This window comes from Muntiacus reevesi, chromosome 18 (assembly GCF_963930625.1).
Source record: "Muntiacus reevesi chromosome 18, mMunRee1.1, whole genome shotgun sequence".
In the NCBI taxonomy this organism is placed as follows: Eukaryota; Metazoa; Chordata; class Mammalia; order Artiodactyla; family Cervidae; genus Muntiacus; species Muntiacus reevesi.
The window spans coordinates 26,301,567-26,326,218 of NC_089266.1; the positions used below are offsets into that span (position 1 = coordinate 26,301,567).

At 42.3% G+C, this 24,652-nt stretch overlaps 1 protein-coding gene and 1 pseudogene across 2 annotated transcripts; both read right to left on the reverse strand.

Annotated features, from left to right (window-relative positions):
* ANKRD40 (ankyrin repeat domain 40) lies at nucleotides 1-16,105 on the reverse strand. Of its 2 annotated transcripts, none has more exons than XM_065909046.1 (5): nucleotides 15,716-16,105; nucleotides 9,586-9,734; nucleotides 8,394-8,879; nucleotides 3,014-3,186; nucleotides 1-2,403 (listed from the first exon to the last, which is right to left on the reverse strand). In XM_065909046.1, exons 1-5 carry the CDS (start codon nucleotides 15,847-15,849, stop codon nucleotides 2,257-2,259), a joined length of 1,089 nt encoding a protein of 362 aa, XP_065765118.1. In that variant the 5' UTR covers nucleotides 15,850-16,105; the 3' UTR covers nucleotides 1-2,256. The 2 variants fall into 2 exon arrangements, with proteins under 2 accessions (XP_065765118.1, XP_065765117.1); XM_065909045.1 differs by having other exon boundaries at nucleotides 3,005-3,186; nucleotides 15,716-16,103.
* On the reverse strand, nucleotides 15,902-24,632 carry LOC136150143 (large ribosomal subunit protein eL15-like; annotated as a pseudogene).
* Nucleotides 24,633-24,652: the final 20 nt, after the last annotated feature.

Sequence of the window (24,652 nt, forward strand, 5' to 3'; positions counted from 1 at the left end):
TCAGTTAATATTTAATTTTAATAATACTTGTTATGCTTGAACAGTCAGCAGTGCACAAAGTGAATATTTACACACAGTGTGAACACATGCTTTAAATATGTAGTAGAGGAGGCGGGGCAAATTCACAATTAACAAAGCTAAAAAAAAATCCTTGTTATAAATTACACAAAACATATAAAAATATTTCTCTGAATGCATAGATTAAGACTTTAAACTCACCTACCAGCAACTGTGCAGTCTAATTCCACTGCCATACTCAAGAGTCAGTTGACCACAGAGGACATTATAAGAAAGATGCAGTGCAGCGCCCATCTCTCACTTGTGAATTCCTCAGCCTCTGTTTCTAAGCCCAGGAAATGCCCTGGAGCTACTCCTCTGTAGGCCACCTCCCAGCCAGGGACCTCCACTGCTTCTGAGAATCTAATTGATCTAGATGGCTGGAAGAGTACTAACCCCAGTGATTGAGACACATGATTGACACACATTAATACTGAATTTATTTGTTCCAAGATAAAACTAGCCTTAATTGTATCAGTAAATTGTAACTTTTTTCAAAGGTATAGGGAAAAAAAGGTTAGTATTTCTAGCTTCTGCCTGGTTGAAACACAAGGGAAGTTTCTTCTTTAAAGTATTTCAGAGAAAGGGAGTAGTAAGTAACCTTTACTCTGCCAGACAAACACTGCACAAAGTGAGTAACTCACCATCAGTAATTAGTGAATTACAATTAAGTCACTGAACAGAGTGACTCCACCTCACAAAGTTGGCCTTGAAAACACCTCAACCTCAGCTCAGCATTTAGGCAGCAGCAGGAGGCCATTATCTTAGCACAACACTCTCTTCCACTGACATCTTCTGCACCTTCTCTCTCAATCGTAGTGTTCCAATAAAATTAACCCAGTTAGGAAGTTAAGTTTCTTTGGAAACTATAGGCACTGTGGGGAGAAAGCTTCTTAAGACAGCAGGGATGCTCTTCAACAGCTGGCTTCAAAACCCCTGCTCTCCTGTTTATCTAAGTGTGCTCATTCTTATTTCTAAAGTTAAGCTATTTAGTTCAACAAGACAGTGGCTTTTCTTTTTAACATTAATGACAGTGAAGGGAAGGAAAAGAAGCCTTAAATGCATTCTTTAGAAAAATTCTTACACCATGCTCAAGAGTTTAATCAGGTGTTTGTTTCCAGAACAAAGCCTGGTAGACTCACATTGACTTTGTTAAGTAGGTTAGTGGTGGTTGTGGGGGATCCCTAAAGATTAAACAACTTGTTTACAAAAGCAACAGATTTCAGAGTTGTGTAAAAATCTTAATAATTTCAAAATAATCTTTATCTTTGATACAAAAATAAAGACGCTAACTCCTTTAGTTCAGTTTCCCACAATAACCTTTAAAATAGCAACAGATTCTGTCTGGAAAATTGCTTCTCATTTCTAGCGGAAAATGAAAGTGGAGAACACGGACCAGCAACGATTGTGCTCGTCTCTTTCAGTGAGATTAAACAGACACGCGAGGACAGAACTGCTTCAGTTTAAAAAAAGAAAAAAATAGCCGCTGCTCTTTCAGAAAGCGTCAGAGAGCCCTCTAGTGACCACAAAGGGGAGTTAATGCAGAGATGACTACAGCAATGGCTAGAGACAGAGAGTCACGAGTGTTTACAATGGACAAGGTGGGGGGAAGGGAAGCTCTTTTGGTTAACAGCGTATTTACATTAGGTAACTGTATTCTTAAATACTTTTAACCTGAGTAACATTTATAAGTATGTTATGTGAAACCTCAAAGCCTCAAGTCACACCACAATTCCTGTGTCCAGTACCTCGGCTTTCCCGTTTTCCTCTCTAGTCAGTTCACACTTCAGGGAGAGCTGTGAACACGTAACACCGAGAGAAGTGCGTCCTGGCCCTTCAGGTGCACCGTCAACAGGATGGAAACAGGCTCCGCTCCCTCTCAGCGTCTGCCTAGACAACTCTCTTACACACACAGAAAACACACTCGGTAAAGAACCGTCGGCTTCTGCCTCTCCAGGCCACTTCTCAGCTGTTCACAGCTTCAAGCAATAGGTTTATTGTGCACCAAGAGGCTTGGAAGAGTGGCACCGCTGCTTGGGGGTCAGGGGCTTCCTACCTTGGCAGAACGATGTTAGTATATACTACGAAGTGGCATCAGGGGCCCACCTTGGGCATCCAAGGCATTAGATCAATGGCTTGTCCTTGGCCCAGAGGTGATGCACACTGTCACAATACTCAGTAATAAAAGTTCCTGCTGCATTAGTAAGTCAGTTTTGAAGCTCTCCTATTGTAGCAAGGCCTTTCAGTCAGTGTGGATGCAGCATTTCTGAACAGAAAATTATTTTCACTTATCATTAAAACCAGTTCCAGCTCTTGAAAATCTTGGAGTCGAGCGACATCTTTGTCCTGAAACAAAAATAGGTTAACTAGATTAAGAGGAGCCCCTTGTCTCTATGGTTTTGGTGTTCTGTGTTGAAACCAGTGGTAGTGTAGGAAAGTCCCCAGGAGCATGAACGGGGTTAAAATGTAGAAGCCCTAAGTAGCATCTGTCACTCCCAGACGAGCACATCATGAAAAGCAGTGCAGGGGTGTTTTCCTCAGGTGCCCTGAGAAGCCAGAAGCCTGACATTCAGGGAACCCAGAGATGTTGGGAGGACCACACATGTACCTAAATAGAGGTGCCCTGTGATTTAGCCTGGTTCTTATGTTATAAAACACAAGGCACATCCAATAGTACACTAAGGTAATCCTTACAGATCACTACAGAGAAACAACTAAAAATAGGTACATGTGAACAGTAATTCAGAACATTCTTTCTGGTATCCTACAACTTTTATAAATGCCAGTATCTCTATAGGCCCAGGAGAGGAAAGAAAGCTTAATGGAAGACCACCCTTTGCTCTTTTTCTATTCTTTTCTCATTTCTTTAACTATGACTCACACACCCAAAGAGGAAGGTGTGTATTTTCCAAATGGAGAAATCAACCACGTAACAGACCTTTCTTACCTTTCTTACCAGAGTATTGGGTAACTTTCTGATCTTCTCCACTTGATCAGGATTAACACCCAGCTCACAGCAACTCACTCTGAGCAGCTCTTGGTAGGTGAGCTCCTGTCGGTCCAGTTCAATTTCAATGAAATCATTTTCTCTAAGAGATGGGTTCTGAATCCTCACCTTGAGTACCAGCTCTAGGGGAAAGGGGAAGAAGTGTTAATGAATCATTCTAGCATAGTCAGCTGATGCAATTTAAGATCTTTTCCAGAAGATGGTTACTGTTAATCATGCCCCATGCTGAAGACCTATGCCACCCAACAAGAAAACCAAGCACAGTCAGTACCATTTGCTCAGGTTCAATTCTGGCTCTGCTGGTGCAGCTGCCTGCATTGTCCTCCCTATGTCTAACACTGTGGTTCATAAAGTAAATGGGCAGCAGAAGGAGATAGTGGACAACCATCCCAACTGTACAGAAGGATAATTTACTTCTGCTACTGGAGCTAAGCAGGTAAAGGCTTGAGAATGGGTTTGGGTTTCAAACTACACATAAGCAGGGTATGGGGAAGAGAAGAGAAAAGGCGACATGGGAAAGATATGGTACAAGAGTTACTCTACAAAGATTTAACAATTGTGGATCTAAAGATATTTATGAGACATGAAAATCCTTGCAATAAACACAGTACAAGAGCAAAAAGATAAGCTACTAATAAAAATGAAGTCTATGATTTAAATGCCTTACTTTAATAAGGGAAGAATCTTGGCTTTGGGAGTAAACAAAGACCATTATTCGTGGATCTGGGATCTAAACAGTCTGCCCTTAAATTCTGAGCCTGGCTGCAAAGAAGGCTCAAGCTAAGCACATACGTGCTTTTGGTAGTTCTGCTTTGCTCTTTATATGGCATCCCTGGGTCACTGTTAGCAGCACCTAGAGTAACAGGTCCTCAAAAACAGAAAGAAGGGAGTTACTTATGTGGAAAAACAAAGGTAACACTAGACTATACCCTACGGTGTCTGACTAGAATTGGAGGTATTAACATAAACTTAGAGTTTTTAATATTTTATTATTTTATTTTATTTATAATTTAATATTTTAAATTATAAATAGATATAGCAATATAGAAAAAAGTGTGTTTGTTTGCTTGCCTTTTAATTTCACTAATCCTCTCAGGCTAGTGTGCAGCTTGATATCCAGGAAGTATATGTTCATTTTCTACTTTTCATCTAAAATATCAATGGAGAGTTTGTTGCTTTTGTCATAAATTGTGGGAGCTGCTTTCAACTCTCTTTTTTTGTGACCTTTTGAACCTTGAATGACTGTGGTATGAATGGGTATAATCCCTCATCTATCCTGTACTAGATGTGTGACTCTGGACAAATTGCCTCTTTGTGTCTAACTTTCTCCATTTCTAAAATGTACTAATGGGAATTCTCTGGTGGCCCAGTGGTTAGGACTCGTTGCTCTCACTGCCAAGGCCTAGGGCCAATCCTTGGTTGGGGAACTAAGATCCTTCAAGTCATGTGGCATAGCCAAAATAAGTAAATAAAAACAAAATGTACAAAAGTCTGTTGTAACAATTAAATGAGAACTCAGAATGCTCTGAAGTTATGTTACTATGTACATAAATGTTTAGTTTATAAATAAATCTTCCTGGTGAATCTTTCATTATTCAATTGTTCTTTATTGTTTGCTTGCCTTTTTCTTTCTTTTGTAATTCTGTCCTCTGAATGAGCTAAGAAGAAATGATACACTAGTAGCAATGAGCACATCTAGTGTTCACATTCTGGTTTCTGAATACCATTCTGCACCAAGAAAAACCAGGGCTCCTTGGAGAAACGCGTGATTCCAAGGCTGGGTCAGGGAAGTTGCACTAGGGAGCCTGAAACATCTTGCTGCACCACAAAGTAAGGAAATGAGCTAAGAATAATGAAGATGTCCAAGAGACACAAGAAACTAGCTCCAAGGGGCTCCCTCTGGATCAGTCTGGCATAATTTGAACATCAAAAATACTAATGAATTATCATCCAATAAATAATAATCTATGCATTTTCCATTGCTGTAAATGGCAGAGAAGGGAAGGACCTTCTTTATAGGAGAATACTGCTCATTAGAGTGGAGGAAAAATGAAAGCATACTCTATAACAGAACTGGCCTGGACTCTTCAAAAATCTGAAGGCCAGAAGGTAGTTAAAGGCTGAGGAAATGCTCCAGATTAAAGGAGGCTACTCCAATATGACGGCCTAACACTAACACAGCAGGCAGGGGTGGAGGGAGTAAAAATAGCTACAAAAGACACTGCTAAATGGCTAATAAAATTTACATATAGACTGTGGATTAAAGAATAGTATTACATCAAGGTTATATTTTCTAAATCTGACTGTTGTATTGTGATTATGTAAGAGACTATTTTGTTCTTGGGGCTTCCCAAGTGGCTCATTGGTAAAGAATCTGCCTGCCAATGCAGGAGACGCAGGAGACAGATTTAATCCCTGGGTCGAGAAGATCCCTGGAGTAGGAAACGGCAACCCACTCCAATATTCTTGCCTGGAAAATCCCATGGACAGAGGAGTCTGGCGGGCTCAGTTCCTAGGGTCACAAAGTGTCAGACTCAACTGAGCACACATCCTTGTTCTTAGGGAAAAAAAACACATAAATAGTTCTGGGTAAAGGGGCAAAAAATAATTTATAAATCTCATTAAAGAGAGTTCCTTTTACTAGTCTTGCAACTTTTCTGTAAGGTTGTAATTACACTCAAAACTGCAGCCGAAGATGGAGAAGCTCTCTACAGTCAGCAAAACTGAGACCTGGAGTTGACTGTGGCTCAGATCATGAGCTCCTTAATGCAAAATTCAGACTTAAATTAAGTAGGGAAAACCACTAGGCCATTCACGTATGACCTAACTCAAATCTCTTATTATACAGTAGGAGTGACAAACAGATTCAAGGGATTAGATCTGATAGAGTGCCTGAAGAACTATGGATGGAGGTTGGTAACATTGTACAAGAGGCAGTGACCAAAACCATCCCCAAGAAAAAGAAACACAAGAAGGCAAAGTGGTTGTCTGAGCAGGCCTTACAAATAGTTGATTAAAAAAAGGGAAGTGAAAAGCAAAGGAGAAAGGGAAAGATATACCCAACTGAATGCAGAGTTCCAAAGAATAACAAGAAGAGGGGGGAGGTGGGAGGGGGATCGGGATGGGGAATACATGTAACTCCATGGCTGATTCATGTCAATGTATGACAAAACCCACTGCAATGCTGCGAAGTAATTAGCCTCCAACTAATAAAAATAATTGGAAAAAAAATAATAAAATAAAATTTCATGCAGTTAAAAAAAAAATAACAAGGAGAGATAAGAAAGCCTTCTTAAGTGAATAATGCAAAGAAATAGAAGAAAACAAGAGAATGGGAAAGACTAGACATCTCCTCAAGAAAATCAGAGATACCAAGGGAACATTTAATGCAAAGATGGGCACAATAAAGGATAGAAACAGTAAGGACCTAACAGAGGCAGAAGAGATTAAGAAGGGGTGGCAAAAATACACAGAAGAACTGTAAAAAAAAGGTCTTAATGACCTAGATAACCACAATGGTGTGGTCACTCACCTAGAGCCAAACATCCTGGAATGCAGTCAAGTGAGCCTTACGAGCATTACTATGAACAAAGCTACGGAAGGTGATGGAATTCCAGCTGAGCTATTTCAAATCCTAAAAGATGATGCTGTGAAAGTGCTGTACTCAGTATGCCAGCAAATTTGGAAAAATCATCAGTGGCCACAGACTGGAAAAGGTCAGTTTTTATTTCAATCCCAAAGAATGGTAATGCCAAAAAATGTTCAAACTACTGTACAATTGTGCTTATTTCACACGCTAGCAAGGTAATACTCAAAACCCTTCAAGCTAGGCTTCAACAGTACATGAATGGAGAACTTCCAGATGTACAAGCTGGATTTAGAAAAGGCAGAGGAACCAGGGATCAAATTGCTAACATCCACTGGATCATAGGAGAAGCAAGAGAATTCCAGAAAAGCACCTACTTCTGCTTCATTGACTACACTAAAGCCTTTGACTGTGTGAATCACAATAAACTGCGGAAAATTCTTTAAGAGATGGGAATACAAGACCATCTTACCTGTCTCCTGAGAAACCTGTATGCAGGACAAGAAGCAACAGAACCGGTCATGGAACAATGGACTTGTTCCAAAGTGGGAAAGGAGTACGTCAAGGCTCTATATTGTCACCCTGGTTATTTAACTTATATGTAGAGTACAAAATGCAAAATGCTGGGCTGGATGACTCACAAGCTGGAATCAAGATTGCCAGGAGAAATATCAATAACCTCAGATATGCAGATGATACCACTCTAATAGCAGAAAGTGCGGAGGAACTAAAGAGGCTCTTGATGAAGGTGAAAGAGGAGAGTTAAAAGGCTGGCTTAAAACTCAATATTCAAAAAAAAACCCAAACCAACAACTCAACATTCAGAAGTTCCCTGGTGATCCACTGGCTAGGACTCCAAACTCCCAGTGCAGGGGGCCTGGATTTGACCCCTGGTCAGGAAACTTGATCCCACATGCCGAAACTAAAGATCCTGCATGCCACAACTAAGACCCAGAACAGCCAAATAATTGTTTTAAAAAAGGAAAAAGAAAAAAAAAAAACCCAACATTCAAAAAACAAAGATCATGGCATCCAGTCCCATCACTTCATGGCAAATAGATGGGAAAGATCAGAAACTGGCAAATTTTATTTTCTTGGGCTCCAAAATCACTGCAGACAGTGATTGCAGCCGTGAAATTAAAAGATGCTTGCTCCTTGGAAGAAAAGCTATGACCAACCTAGACAGCATATTAAAAAGCAGAGACATTACTTTTCCAGTAGTCATGTGTGGATGTGAGAGTTGGACCCTAAAGAAGGCTGAACACGAAGAATTGATACTTTGGAATTGTGGTGCTGGAGAAGATTCTTGAGAGTCCATTGGACAGCAAGGAGATCAATCCAGTAAACCCTAAAGGAACTCAGTCCTGAATATTCACTGGAAGGACTGACGCTGAAGCTGAAGCTCCACAACACTTTGGCCATCTGATGTGAAGAGGTGACTCACTGGAAAAGACCCTGATGCTGGGAAAGACTGAGGGCAGGTGAAGGGGGTGACAGAGGAGGAGATGGTTGGATGGTATCACCAACTCAGTGGACATGAGTTTGAGCAAACTCCGAGAGATGGTGAAGGACACGGAAGCCCTGCAGTCCATGGGGTTGCAAAGAGTAGGACACAACTTTGCAACTGAACAATACTCAAAATAGATAAATCCTATCCCCACTCCTCAAAAAAATAGGAAGTAAAGAACTAGACCCCTAGACAACTTTGCCCTTTTCAGAGGCTACTTGCTGATGAGAGGTTACCTTGCATATTAAATGGAAATGCTCCAGTGAAGAAAAATGGCTGGAATGCTGGCGCTGGTCCTGCATATGTCCCATTTTGAGGCTCCAGAGACATTGGTGGCTTGGATGGGACAGTAGAGAACAGGGATCGAGTCTGACTCACTGGTGGCTGACAAACAGGACCTGGTTTTGTGCTTTCTGGTGTTCTAAGTATGGCAGAGGGGGCAGACACATCCCCATTCTGAACCAGTGCCAAAGAGGTGTGGTCACGTGGAAAGGGCCCAAGCAGGGGAGGTTCTCCAGGGGGCAGCAACGGAGGCGAGCCATCTGCAGGGGGTGATGCAGGAGGTGTGGAGGGGCCCCCATTCTGTAGCTGGGCTGAATCCTCTGATGCAGGTGTATAGATAAAAGGGAAGGCTGGGTTGGCCAAATAGTTGGGAACAAAGGGCAGTTCTGACTCTTTCTTCAGCTGGGGGTGGTCGTCGCTGTCACCATCATCATCTTCCACTTAAAAAGATGAAAACACAGAACACTTACATAGTCTTATAAAAATGAGCAAATAAAGGGACTTCCCTCATGGTCCAGTTAAGACTGTGCCTCCCAATGCAGGGAGTGCAGGTTCGATCCCTGGTCAGGGAGCTAAGATCCCACATGCCTCTTAGCCAAAAAACCAAAACATAAAATGGAAATAATACTGTAACAAAGTCAATAAAGACTTTAAAAGTGGGCCACATTAAAAAAAAAAAAAAAAAAACATTAAAAAAAAAAAAAAAGATTTCATACAAAAGAAATTACCAAGAGTCTCCTGTGAAAGTTAGTGTCCTTTGGTATACAACAAATATTTTAGTCAGTATTTACTGTAGGTTTTTCGTTATCATTTTTATCTCCTTAAAAGCTTACAGATAAAAACCCAAAACTTTATAATGTCTACCTTTCCAGAAACAGCACGGAATAATTATCTTGGCACAGTAAGACTATCTTACTTCTAGAAACAGACTGGCTGTTTAGGGTCAAGAATATATACAGGGAATATACATATATATTTAGATACATATATATAATTATGACTGATTCACGTTGTTGTTGGCAGAAATCAACACAACATCTTAAAGCAATTATCCTCCAATTTACAAAAAACTTTTTTTTAAAGAATATATACAATGATAACACAAGTCTCAGTTTTACAATATCAAGTTACCTCAGAAAAACTCACCTCCCATAATCTTCCTAATTTCTCTTCTTGATGTTAGCTGGACAGGCATTTCTCCCTTTGTGGTAAGAATCTCTTTGTCAGCTCCTGATTTCAGTAAGTAAGAGACCACCTGACCGTGATTGCGCTTACACGCCCAATGTAAACAGGTCCTATCCCCAAGAAAGAACAAAACAGTGATTTAAAAAGTGGAGAGGTGATCTGGGATTTCAAGTTCTACACATCAGTAAATAAATATATGCAAGCCTGTTAGGGTTCAGTTAGAACCAGAAAATCAGACTGGTAATTTTAACTTTTCGGAAAGCAGATGATCGAAATATTTAACATGCTTAAAATTTATTTTTTCATTTCTGATCCTTGGAAAGAGCTAATTTATCCTAGGAGCTTTATTACAACGGCTTCCAGAAGGCTGGCTGCCTGGCTAGCTAGATAACTCTAAAGATACTGCTCAGTGTCCCTCATTATATTGTCCTAGTCTCTTTAAAATATACTTTTACATGGCCACATTCCTTTTAAGAGAGTACCAAAAATTGCTTTGTGTGCATCAAATGCACACAAGTGACATCAAATGTCACTTGAAGATTAAATATTATCAGGCTACTAACCATCTCTCATCTGCAGCTTGCTCTGCCACTAAACTTATTACTACAGCAGGTTCCTATATGAATCTCAGTTACTCTTTTGCTTTTTACTTTTCTTTCCTTCACACATACACAAAAGGATTTCCATTTTTAAAAGTTCACTTCTCTAGTTCTCTCCAGAAGGCTACAAACATATTCTTATTTGCTTAAATACAAGGCACTACACACATACTTTTAGTTCCTAAAGCATCTGAAAAATATACATCAATGGCCAAAATTTTTGGGAACTCTTCTGAAGTATTAAGATTCATTTAAGTAAAACTAATTGTTTACGATTGTATACTTAGGAAGGAATTATGCACCCTCTAAAAGAGCTATTATTTTAACACTGCACAGAAATAGGATTAGTGTGCTGGCCAAAATTCCATCTTAACAGAGCTACTAAATTCATCCCCAAGGAAGGAAAATACTTTTTCTCTGTTTTGAAATGTCCTCATTCACCAGCTCTCTAACTGAACTGAGATAAATATCTTCAGAGCTTTTAGACGAATATAAATATGGCAAAGAATAGAACATATGTTCAATAGTGAGGATTAGGTCACCCACTTGAGAAGTATAACTGTCTAGAAAGTACATTTGGTTCCAGGAAAAAACAGATTTGTCCTGGGTACCTCGAAATTTATGACTTACAGAAAGTCAGCTTGTCTGGCTGACTACGAGCAAACTCCACTGATGTTTTAGAGTGATATTTGAAACTATTATTCATTAGAATCAGATTATTAAAAAAAAGAACCAGATTATTCAGGTGCCTTTAAAATGTACTTCATCATAAAAAGAATTCCAATTTGGGGAAAATAAAAGAGTCTTGATATGGACTTCTAAAGTATAAGCTCCATGAAGATAAGGAAGTATCTGCTTGAATATACAGGTACTTAATTGATATTTGCTGAATAAGTGAACCAAGGACAAGGTGGACACTGCTTAGAGTAGAAGGATCCTGTATATTCTTGATTCTGGGCAAACTGTAGCTAAGAGTGTGTTTGTGTATGGCTGTCTTGAAAACTTGAAAAATGAATAATTATAAGCATTCAAAAATGAATAGAACATGATGAGAAAAATATGTTCTTTTCTGGAAATAAAGTGCTCACTTGTAAGTAGTAAATCACTTGTTCACAACAAACCTGAGAGTGAAGGAAGTAATATTCTGCCAGTGGATCTGAGACATTTTGGGACAAACCAACTGCCAAAGTATCACCATGTAAAGTGGGGCTAAGTCAACACAGCACATCCTCCACAGCCTGTACCCTGAGTGATCATTTATAGTCCAGACTTGGGTGGCTCCAGGCAGCCATAATTCACAGGCACTATAGCCAGGCAGTATTTTCAACTTCTTCATGAGCTATTATACTTGTTTCTTAAAGCCAAGGGGTATGCATGACACCTGAATTACAACTGACGTGGAAGCTCAATCTCTGAACTTTGATTCTTTAAGCTTTAAATCTGCAGTCAGAATATCCTATCAATGCTGGGAAGTATTGATATTTCAGACCAGAAATCTGAAATACGGGCCTCCTATCAGTGCTGGTAAGTATTTCAGAGCAGAGACATAAATTTCAATTGTGCAGAAATTGTGGTTACTGGGCAACTAAGAATTAAAAGCAGTAATCATTCTGCTTTTCTGTGCTACTGATTATGTTTTCTGAGGGTAACCTTTATATGATTACCCAGCACACTGCTTAATTAAAAAAAAAAAAAGTTAAAAAAAAACAGAACTTCTTTGGTGGTGCAATGAATAAGAAAGCTCCTGCCAATGTGGGGTACTAGGGTTTGGTCCCTGGTCTGGGAGGATTCCACATGCCTTGGAGCAAATAAGTCTGTGAGCCACAACTACTGAGCCCATGCTCTAGCGCCTGAAAGCCACAACTACCGAAACCCATGCACCCTTGAGCCTGTGCTCTATAGCAAGAGAAGCCACTGCAATGAGAAGCCTTCACATCCCAACGGAAAAGAAAGCAACAAAAATCCAGTGCAGCCAAAAAGAAAAAAAAAATAGTTAACACAGATATAGTACTTTACATACTGGACATTGTTCTAAAAGCTTTACATATATTAATTCATTTAGTCCTCTAAACAACCCAAGTTAAGTACTATCCTCAGCACTCCCCGGTGATCTAGTGGTTGGGAACCCGCCTGCCAATGCAGGGAACATGGTTCCATCCCTGGTCCAGGAAGATTCCACCTTTTACAGGGCAGCTAAACCTGTGCGCGGCAACCTGAGTGCATGCTCTAGAGCCTGAAAGCTGCAACTACTGAGCTTGAGTGCCGCAAATACTGAAGCCGGCATGCTCTAGAGCCCCTGCTCTGAAACAAGAGAAGCCACGGCAATGAGAAGGCCTTGCATGGCAACAAAGAGTAGCCCCTGTTCGCTGCAACTAGAGAAAGCTCATGTGCAGCAATGAAGACCCAACAAAGCCAAAAATAATTAAAAAGCAAACAGGCAAAAAAGTCTCCTACTTTACAGATGACAAAACTGAGGCAGTCAGCAAATAAGCAAAACAGACAGTATGGTATACAGCAATTGTGTTATAAGGACAATAAAAGAAGGAAAGGGATTGAGGAATGCCAAAGATAATGGAGGGGCATGGCACAACTTTAAATTAAGGACCAAGGAAAGACTCATTCAGGGGACATCTAAGCTAAGACCTGATGGAGGTGAGGGAGAAAAAGCATTTAAATGAAAGGAAGAGAAAACACAAGGGCCTTGAATCAACATTGTGCCTGGTATTTTGTTTGTTTTACTTATTTTGGCTGCACTGGTTCTTGGTTGCTTCACAAGGGCTTTCTCTAGTTGCAGCGAGCAGGGGCCACTCTCAAGTTTCGGTCTGTGGGCTTCTCATTTTGGTGGCTTTTCTTGTTGCAGAGCACTTGCTCTGGAATGCTCTGGCTTTGGTGGCTGGGGTACACGGGCTCAGTAGTTGTGGCTCACGGGCTCTAGAGCTTGGGCTCAGTAGTTGCGATGCACAGGTTTAGCTGTCCCACGGCGTGTGGGATCCTCCCAGACCAGGGATTGTCCCCCGCACGGGCAGGCAGATTCTCAACCACTGCACCACCAGAGAAGTCCTGTGCCTGGTGTTTTCAGGAAAAGCAAGAAAGTCAGGGGAGAGAATGAAGGGAGCAAGGGGGCAAATTCAGAGATGAGTCCTAGAAATAAAGACTGAGGGACAAGGATTTGAACCGTAGGACCCTGTGGGCTTTTCCCCAGTTTGAGATTGGAGCCATTAAAGGGTTTTAAGCAGAATTAAATGATCTGACTTATGTTTTAAGTCAGGATTCTTCTGGCTGCTGTACTGAGAAAAGACATAGGATAGGACTAATGAGGAGGCTACTGCATTAATCCAGGTGACAGATGGTGGCTTTGCACAAGAGGTGCAGTGGCAGAACTTGTGAGGAAACGGTCAGATTCTAACTACATCACTGCTAGTGAAGCTGGCAGGATTAGCAGCTTGACTGGATGTGGGTTTTGAGAGAAAGACAGAAGGCAAGGAGTGCACCAAAGATTCTGGCCAGCCAGTGCAGCTCAGATGCTCAGATGAGGACTCAGAGGTAGGCTGGGGACAGTTAGGGGTATGAGGGAGACCAGGAACTCAACCCTGGACATGAAGAAGTCCTATTAGATATCTTCCCCCAATTAAATCTATGAAAGCCTCTTCATAGTTCAACAATCTTATATTTTCTGAGCACCTACTATGTGGTTAAGAAAGTATGGTTTCTAAGACTCCACTCTACCACTGTAGGGGGCACGGGTTCAATCCCTGGTCAGAAATTAAAATCCCACATGCTCCAAGGTGTGGCCAGAAAAAAAGAAAATTGTGTGGGGTGGGAAGGAGGGTCAAGAGGGAGGGGACATATGTATATCTATGGCTGATTCATGTTAATGCATGGCAGAAACCAACACAATATTGTAAAGCAATTCTTCTTCAATTAAAAATAAATAAATTGAAAAAAAAAAAGAAAGCAAGTATGGTTTGGAGGCAGATGCTGGGTTTGATTCCCAGCTCCATTAATTACTGCAAATTCTTGGGGAAACTTTGTTTTTCTTATCTGCAAAACAAGGGAATAACAATAGCTCTGTCCCTAAGCAGCTATGAATGAGATGATACACAAAAATAATACATTTGGAACCTTGTTTGCACTACAGAGCAAGCTCAGTAAATGTTACCTACTTATATGATGCTGCATTTCCTTAAATGTTCACAACTCTTCTGAAATAACTAGAAAATGAAGTGACTCTGGCAAGGTCATATTGCTAAGCAGGAATGGAGAAGGACCAGCACTAAAGTCCAGGCTTGTTCTTCTACACAACACTGCCTCCCAGTGCCAAAACAATGATTCACAGCTTGTGAACCACACAGCAACGCTAGAAATCGCATACACAGAAAAGCACACACAGAAACCACACACGGAAAAGCCAGCTAGTTTGTAAACACTTTAACAAAATAAAACAAAAAAAAGCAATTTCTACTGTTTCCTGGTTTTCTGAATAGTCACCCAGGCTGTTTTCTTTGGGATAAGTTGGTTGATGGATTTGTGAGGAAGTAAGGAAACGGTGATTCTGGTCCTGGCTATTGACAGTTGTGTGACCTAGGGCAGGTTATTCTCTGGGATTGAACCTATCTCCAATGAATCTTTTAGTTTTAAACTGCATGATTCCACTTTAGAAAATAAAACATTTGCAAACTCACTTTAATTCTCAGCTAGCAAACAGCCTGGTTAAGCATTACTTGGATCAAATAAAAAAATTTAAATGAGAAGAGAGCAGAATAACACCATATTCAGTAACTTAATACAAAAAAATTGACCACCAGCACTTCTTAAAATGTGGCTCCTTATTTAGTTGGGAAGGACTCAATCACTGGCATGCATCTGAAGCCTTGGGTAAAGTTCCATATTTGAAACTGTTTTAAGAAAACAAAACAAAACATTATCTAGGATTAATGAATGAGTCTTCCAGCCACAGGCAGCTGTGGGTAGCAGCAAATCACTGCTGCAGTAGGACAATAGAGAAGCAGAACAGGAATGCAAGTGATTTATTTTCCCTAGTCTTGGGAAAAGAAATCGTGCTAAAAAAAAAAAAAAGAAAGAAAGAAATCGTGCTAGTTTATAAGATCCACGTTTGCTCAACTGTTTATGCTTTTTGCTCTGCACAGATGTGTTCTTCAGAGTAATTCCAAACTCGAACTGGTGTGAGCTCCAAATGAGGGTGAGAGTAATCAGCACCTTTCGGGACACGTTATGGGGGTGGGGTCGGCGGGGCACGGGGCGCCAGGGTTCGGGTGGGCGCTGCCGGCGCAGGACCACGTGGGCCGAGATTTGGGCACGACACGCCGCAGACTCTCCGAGGCAGGGGGGCCAGTGCTAGCCTCCAGAGCGCACAACCTCGTTGGCTCTGGGGTGCCGGGCCACGCCTTAGCAGGCTTCCGGGGCTGCGCTAGGCCGAGGTCGCGTCCCGGGCCGGATGCCCTGACCCTAGGCCTCCCCCGCTCCCCACTTACCAGCCGTTGACCTCATTTTGGGAGTTCACATCCACCCCGCTCTCCACCAGTTTCTGCACCTCCCGAATGTCCCCCAAGGCCGCGGCCTCCCGCAGCCTCTCCTGCTGCTCCTTCTGCTCGAGGAGAGCGCTCATTTTTCCTTGGCCCCAGGTCCCCGCCAGGGCACGCCCGCCCAGCCCTGGCCGGTCAGCGCCGCCGCCGCCGCGGACCACTCCCCGCCATGGAGAGACCGCGCGGGGCACACCTGCCCCGCTCGCGCTGCAGCCCGTGCCGAGCCAGGGGCCTCCGCTCCCCCTTCGTGGCACGCCCGCCGCTCCCCTGCTGCTCCCGGCCCACGGGCCTAAGCCTCCTCCCGGCCGCGCCTCCCACAGGCCGGCTCCGGGGGAACCTATTCAGAGTGACAACCCTGACCCAGATATTTTCCGTTCCTACCTTCCGCGCGCGCGAGGGCTGGCTGTTTATGTAACTGCTGCACAATATTATCTGCCGTGATTCACCAACTATTTTTAGACCTCCCCACCCCGCAGCTTCCAGAGAGGAGGACAGACACGAGGAAAGGGAAGAATGCGTATTTGAGAGCCAGGAAAGCCTAATCCTCTGGAGCAGGGTGTTTACCAGGCATCAAAAATAATTGGTTTAAGAAAACAGACAAAAATAATAGTAATAATTGGTTTTGTTTTTCCCCCAGTTTGCTTGGCTCTTTTTCCTTATCTGAATCAACTCTTGCCTAGCAGGATGGGGAAATGGGCTGAAAACGATCCCACTATTATATGCCCATTATTGCAGAAATAGAATACACGGTTCTTTCTTTTGACACTGCTTGGGACCATTCAGTTCGATCATTTCAACTGCTGTTGTCTTACTCACATTTTAGAGATTTCTTCTAATTTGGCTTTCAGGAAAAATATTTATATTGTGCTCAGAGTCTATAAACTGATTCATTACTGCTTTTAAATCATAATTAATTACTCTTCGTGAAGGCCATGTAAGGAAAAAAAGAAAAGAACACCAAAGAGGCTTTCAAGTTATTCCAGTCTTTAATATCAGGAGCTAGGGAGAGAAGTGGTCCAAGTATAAACAGCATTCTTCCTGACTGTCTGCCTAATCAATCTAAGGAGGCTCAGAGCCTGGGCTGGCACTGCTGTACTACACAGCAGGAGAAAAAGAAGAGTATTGTTGTGCTGAGCCCAGGTTCCTAGGCGAGATCTTCCAATGTGGCACAGGATGGAAGCTTACAGATGGGGTTGGAAGGATTAAGGAGTAACCCTGGGGTGGGGAGGAGGAAGGCCTGAACACAAGAGATAAAATAGGAAATGACAAATTTAGGCATGGAGTTTTCATTTCCCTCTCTTGGGGCAGCCCAGGATTTGCACAGCAAGCACTTTTCTTGCTGTGCCTGCGTGCTCAATCGATTACTTAGCAACCCCATGGACTGTAGCCGGCCAGACTCCCTGTCCATGGAATTTTCCAGGCAAGAATACTGGAGTGGGTTGCCATTCCTACTCCAGGGGGTGCATCTCTTGCATTGGCAGTCAGGATTCTTTACCACTGAGCCACCTGGGATGCCCTTTCTTCTTGCTACTGTTTTATGAAAAACTCATCTGTTTATTATGTTACAGTCATTCACACAGTGCACATCAGGTGGTGCTGAATACAAACTGACTGCATACTTACATTGACCTTATAGTGAACTGGAACTCTGCTTGAGGTTACATTTTCATTTGTCCCCCAACACCAACTTTAATTCTCAGCATGGTACTCCATCTGAAACTGATGTGCATAATAGTACTGGATTTGGGCCCTTCAGCACAATTCAAGGGACAGGGGAGTAGATAGTGGCCTCTTTAAAAAAAAGAAAAAAGTAGCAGTTCAAAAAGCTTGGTAGAGAGCATACATCAAAATCTGTGAGTTCTCTTTGTAAGGATTTATTTGTTAAATTACCCATGTGCCCTACAATAACTATTGAATCAACGAACATAAATATTTTCTTAAACAACCTCTGATGCCTGCATGCTAAGTCACTTCAGTTGTGTCCGACTCTTTGCGACCTTACCCACTGTAGCCCACCAGGGTCCGTCTTCTGTCCATGGCATTCTCCAGGCAAGAATACTGGGGTGGGTTGCCATGCGGATCTTCCTGACCCAGGGATCACTTGTATCTCCTGCATTGGCGGGTTGGTTCTTTACCACTAGCACCACCTGGAAAACCCTAAACAACCTCTACTTATCTTTAACTCCAGTATTCTGCTTGTTATTCTCACATTAAAAAAATAAAACTTTCTCTGCAAACAAAACCTTTACCCTGGCCATAACTGAATGCAATCTGATGGCTATTCATTTCCTTTTATCTACACTTTGTCTTGTCTCGGGAATTATCTTAACTCCCTGGGCGTATCAGACATGTATTGTTTGCCAGGCACTATTCTAGGCACTGAAGATCCTGCTGCAAAGAAATCAGAGTCCCTTATTTCAAAAAACATGCAGTCTAGCCAGGGAGACAAGACAAATAATACGATGCGATAAACATTATATATACTAGAAGTCCTATGGCATATAGCATAGTGGTTGTGAGTATGGAGATTATAACCAGAATGCTTTGGTTTGTATACCAGTTTTGCCTCTCGTATCATCTTGGATCAGTTACTTAACCTTTCTGTGCCTCAAATTCTGCATCTGCAAATAGGAGTGATAATAATAGCACCTACTTTGCAGGATTTTTCAAATGAATTGAATGACTATGTGTAAAGTTTGGATGTTGAAAACACTCTGTGGTGTATTACAACAAGGTTGAGTCAAGGAAGAGAGCATCTGATAGAATAGGAGGATAAGTGGTGGTCAGGAGACAAAGATAACACCGAAGTTTCTGGCTGGGCAAATAGTAGTGCAATTTACTAAGATCTGGATCAAAGAATGAAGAGAAAGTTTGGGGTATGTTGATGAATTCATTTTTTAATCAGTTGAATTGAGCTTTCTGAAAACATGTAGTTACTACTGATATCAACATTTACCCACTGCCAGACACTATGGTAAATGCTGTACCTGAATTGTCTCAGTTATTAATAGTTCTCACAACAACCTTATAAGTTAGGACCATCATTATTATCTGAAGCATAGAGAGGTAAGTAACTTGCCCAGTACTGTACAGTTTAGTGACAGAGCAAGGCTGTGAACTCAAGAAGTTCAATTCTAGAGCCTGGTGCTCGCTTCGGCAGCACATATACTGAAATTGGAACAATTCTAGAGCCTGTGCTTTCTTTCCTGATTTTCATTTGAGTGGAGATGCCTAGTAACAACAATAAGCCCGGTAAACAGTCATGTATATGGGTATAATATTTCAGAAGGAGTTCTGGGCTGGTGATTTGGACTTGGTAGTCATCAGCAAAAGAAGCGAACTAAAGTCATGGGAACAGAACTGATGGCCCCAAGAGAGTATGTTGAGTGTCAAGAGAAGACAGCCAAAGACACCCAAAGAACACCCAATATTTTATTGATGGACAGAAAAGGAGAAATCCTCAAATGAGACTGAAGAGGAGCAAACGGAATAGTAGAAAGAAAAGCAAAGGAATGAGAGGGTTTGGAGAGAAGAGAGTGATCCACAGGGTTAAATGCTGCGGAAAGGGCAAGAAAGAAAGAACTGAAAAGTGTGAATGGATTTAACCACAAGGAGATTCCTGATGACCATGGAGAGATAAGTGGTAGGGATGGCACCCATACTATAATGGGCACTGCATCACTCCAATAAAGCTGTGGGGTTCATCACATTCATCAACAAATCTACATGGCTATTTTCTGCACTCCTCTTCCATGGAATGTATTTTACATCTGTTGTACCAAACAGCAATTTAGACACTGACATACAAACTTCCTAAAAAGATAAAGCAAAGACAAAAGCATTTCTCTTATTAGAAACAAGATATACCATCACTTATAGCTTCCCTGGTGGCTCAGCGGTAAAGAATCCACCTGCAATACAGGTTTGATCCCTGGGTCAGGAAGATCACCTGGAGGAGGGCCTGGCAACCCACTCCAGTATTCTTGCCTGGAGAATCCCATGGACAGAGGAGCCTGGCGGGCTGCAGTCCATAGGGTCACAAAGGGTCAGATGTGACTGAAGCCACTGAGCATGCATCATTCTTCAAACATTATTGTACTTTAACTTCTGTAATTTGACAATGCATTCACGAAATAATTTGTAGACAACCTAGTTTTTTAAAACTTTATTTATCTAGTCATTTATTTTTGACTGTGCTGGGTCTTCCTTGCTGCTTGAGGACTTTCTCTAGTTGTGGTGAGTGGGGGTTACTCTCCAGTCATGGCACACAGGCTTAATTATCCCACAGCATGTGGAATCTTCTTGGAGCAGGGATCAAACCTGAGTCCTCTGCATTGGCAGGCGAATTCTTAGCCACTGGACCACCAGGGAAGTCCATAGACACAGTTTTCACAGACAAATTAAAAAACACTTCTTAGACATGAATGTCCTGGTTTATCACGTTAAGAATTTCAGAAACATTACTTATGTTAACAGAAATGGTGGAGCTGGAGTATACCGTGCCATCTCCCAGCTGCATAATGAGAACCACCAGTGGTACTGTGAAACTTGTCACCCTTTCCGAGGCCATGGTTCTTTAAACTTGTGGATGTCAGCTCTTGTAGCTTGCTGTGCTTTTGGACTGGTTTGGTGATCCATTGGGTGTTAGGATTTCTTCTGGTAGCTTTATGGAATGAGGATAACCTCAAAGAATCTGTCTGTAGAATCTTCACCAACCCAGTAAGAATCCAGGACTCTCAGAGCCCCAGAGCGGCATCCAGCTCACTCCTCAACAGAAAGAAGGCTTCAGGCAAACTTTAGCCATGATAATCAGGCTTGCCGTAACTGGCACCCTTAGGCGTTTATGGCCAACACAGCTCACAGGAATCTGATATGTGACATAACCTTGCTTGATCTTGTGTACCAGTCTGCATGCTTTATGAGGCCAGGTAGGATGGAGGGTCCTGCGGGGTGCAGAGAGCTGGCAGTACTGCCAGCAGCACACCTTGAGAAGAAAGTGCATTACATGGGACTGCTTCTGCCTCCATAGCTCTTGGATATATTTGAAAGCGCCTATTTTGGCTTACCTTTGAGATAAACTGAAGGCTGCCACCCGATGGAAAGGGAGAAACTTTCATTTAAAAGAAAAGGCTGATAATGGCAGTATCACGTGACCAACCCCAAAATGTACAAGGTAAAATGGCAGCACAAAGAAGATGATCAGTTGTGTGTGACAGGCAGAGAATGAGGTTCCGGGTTGGCTTTACAGAGCTGGTGATGCTTGGCGTGTGACCTGAGAAAGATGGGTAGGTGTTTCTGGGGTGAGGAAAGAGCATTCCATGTCTAGAGCAGTGTAGTGTGATGTGGTAGGAAGCAGGGGTGTTCAGGGTGTGAGGGAACAGTAGCAAAAAGTTGGAGAAGCAAGCTCATGGATGACCTTGGTGTTTAAATTTTAGATGGGGACCCACTGAAGGATTTTGAGCAGGAAAGAGACATAACCAGGTTTACATTTAAAAAGATTGAGGCAGCAAAGCAAATAGAGGATGGCGTCATGGGACCACACAGAAGCATTAGTAACTGTGGCTTTGTTTCTATATTTGTTCCCCAGAGCTGTCAAAACAAAGTATCACAGACTTGGGTGCTTAACAGAAATTTATCCTCTCACAGTGCTGGAGGCTAAAAGTCCAAGATCAACGTGTCAGCAAGGTTGATTTCTCCTGAAGCCTCTCTCCTGGGCTTACAGCTGGCCACCTTCCCACTATGCCCTCACATGACCTTTCCTCTTTGTGTGTGCCTACCTGGTGTTTCCAAATTTCCTCTTACAAGGATACCAGTCAGATTGTATTTGGGCCTATTTTAACATCATTACCTCTCTAAAGGCTCTGTTTCCAAATGCAATCACATCATGAGGTCCCTCTGAGAATTTGAACATATGAATTTGTGTGTGTTTGTGGTAGGGCACACAATTCAGTCCATTACACTCTGCATTAGCAACACATATGGAAAGGGGTCTGCACACCACAGACTGATAAGGTTGTTTTTCATCTCATCATCAGAAAATAACCAACTCATATAATCTATAAAAGTTATGTATAAACTGGGCATTGTGATTTGTTCATAAGACTACTTTTGGGAATTCCCTGGTGGCTCAGTGGTTAGGACTCTGAGCTTCCATTTCAGGGGACATGGATTGTATCCCTGGTTGAGGAACTAAGATCCCAGATGCTTTGGGGTGTGGCAAAAAAAAAACAAACCACAAAACTTTTATTCTCTGAATCCATGATGCCCAGTAGTTGATGCTGGTACTGGTTGAACTAATGAAAAAGGTAAATGAGTGAATTCGTTATCAGCAGTGGTAATACACACTGTGGCTCTGGCTACCCTTAGAGTCTACAAAAAAAACAAGCTATACTCTAAGACTTGCCTAGGATGGGACAGGGTGGGAGCTCTTGCCTCTGAGATCCAAAGGACAGTAGTTTCCTTTTATTTCATTTGAAATTATCATTACATTTTTGTCTTCCATGGATCAGGAGCTCTCTGACAACCAGGTCTTATACATCTATCTATATTCTTGGTCACTAATGCAGTTTCTGGCACGATGCACATGCGCCATTGAAGTCTGCGCAATGAATGAGGGAATTAGAAGTTCTGTGGTTAGGTTAACACTTTGGGTGCCAGAGTGGAGCCCAGATTAAACCCTTGGTCAGGAACTTGAGATCCTGAAAGCTGTGTGATGCAGGCCAAAAAAATTTAAAAAAAAGGTTTTAGTGAGCAGAAGCTGTAACTCTGCACTCAGGTTTTGTAAGTCCTGTTTGTAGTTCAAGATGAATACTTTTTTCGCCCTTTTTGGTGGTCGTGGCAGTGGTGAACCTTCAAAATGCTTCACTGAGAAAACAGCAGCCATCAACTGAAAACTCCCTTATCCCACTGTTACATCTACAAACTGATTTCTATCTTTTCTCTTCTGTAGTTTTAGTGGAGAAAAGGTCCTTTTTTCCTAGGAAAGGCCAATATGCCCTGGAGCCTACACTATTACTTTCCCCTCTTAAGAATTTGGAACTTTAGCTATTCTCTTATCTTCTATCTTCAACACTCAGTTCAGTTCTGTTGCTCAGTCTTGTCCGACTCTCTGGGACCCCATGGACTGCAGCACGCCAGGTTTCTCTGTCCATCACAAATTCCCGGAGCTTGTTCAAACTCACATCCATCGAGTTGGTGATGCCATCCAACCATCTCATCTCCTTTGTCGTCCCCTTCTCCTACTGCCTTCAATCTTTCCCAACATCAGGGTCTTTTCCAATGACTCAGTTCTTTGCGTCAGGTCTCCAACACTAAACATATTCTAATTTCCCATATTAAAAAAGCCTTCCTTAACTCATACCTCCTTTCACTTCTCACCCTGTCTTGCTGTTTCCCTTCTTCAAATGAGTTGCCCATCTGCCATTTTACCCCCTCATTGTCCCTTCATTCTTTGATCCATTTCAGTCTGACTTCCAGCTACAGATTCAATGAATTCTTTTTAGTCTTCTCATGCCAGACCTTTGGCAGACTTCTACAATGTTGGTCACTTTCACCTTCTTAAACAGTTCCTCCATTTTTCTTTGATCTTCCCTGACTATACTCTTCAGACTTTCCTCTTACATATTTAACTTCTGTCTTACATCTTTGGCTTTCCTTTCACAGCATCCTATGCTGGTTCCTTCTCTACCCCTTTAAAGCAGCATCTCTCAAATGTTTGGCATCTTCAGGACACTTAATGAGAATCCTGCCAGTTTTAGGTTTACTTAAAATAATGATGAACATTGCTTCATGTAATGAAAGGGCCTTTTTCTATACTACTCTCTCTGCCTTGAATTATTTTCTGTCCACTTTGTTTGGCTGGAGAGCCATCATCTTTTAGGTCTTAAGTCATTTCCACAGACAGTCCTCTCTGTTACTCTTTGACACAACCCTATTTTCCCTCCATTATGATCATGATTTTTGTTGTTGTTTAGCTAATGATTAAACTTAAAAGGTGTTGGGCCTGTTCTACCTGTCTCACGTGTTATTTTCACAGTAACATCTTATGTATGTAGAGAGGTATTACTATAAATCCTAATTTTACAGATCGAGAAAGGAAGGCCGAGTGGCGGAGCTGGGATTACCAACCTAGACGATCTGTCTTTAGAGTCCATACTTTTAATGGTGCTAGAGTACTTATTACTAAAATTTATGTAGATTTATTTATTTATTTTTATAGTGACTGTCTCACTCTCTAATCCTCAAGGTCTGTGAGAGCAAACACCATGTCTGAAAGGTTCGGAGCTTAGCTTCAGGAGTTTACCGGGTACATGGTAAGTACTTAGTTATTTGTTCAGTAAATGAATTAGTAATTAAAAACAAGATTCCGGTCTGGGAGGCATACTCCTCCCTACACTCCTCGTGACCTTGTAGAAACTTCCTTATCTCTTCCTGCCTTGTTAATCTGGGGAGTCGGAGTGGGAGGACTAACCCAGGTAGAAGAAGCGATAAGCTCAAAGCTAGAAGAATGGAGTCGGAAAACGGCAAGAGTGCTGATCTTCCGTTTCCTCCACTGGAAGACGGCATAGAGAGCACCTCGTGAGATAAGTGATACGCTACCCGCTGCCCTTTTCTTTATTTCAGAGTGGTGTTGAAGCTTCAAGGCGTAGGCTCCTACTTCTGTGAAAGAGAGTGGGCAACGCGAGCCCACGATAGAGAGCAGCGGACTCGGCCACCGTGAGTAGCTTTGGCGCGGCATAGGGCGGTTCCGACGTGCAGAGGCGGAGTCCCGGCCTCGGAAGGCTCCGCCCCCGGGCCGGCGGAAGCGGCCCGCTCTCAACTCCCTGGTCTGGGCGTGTCCCCGCCGGCGCACGCGCGCGAACGGCATGCTGGGAAGGCGCCCGCGCG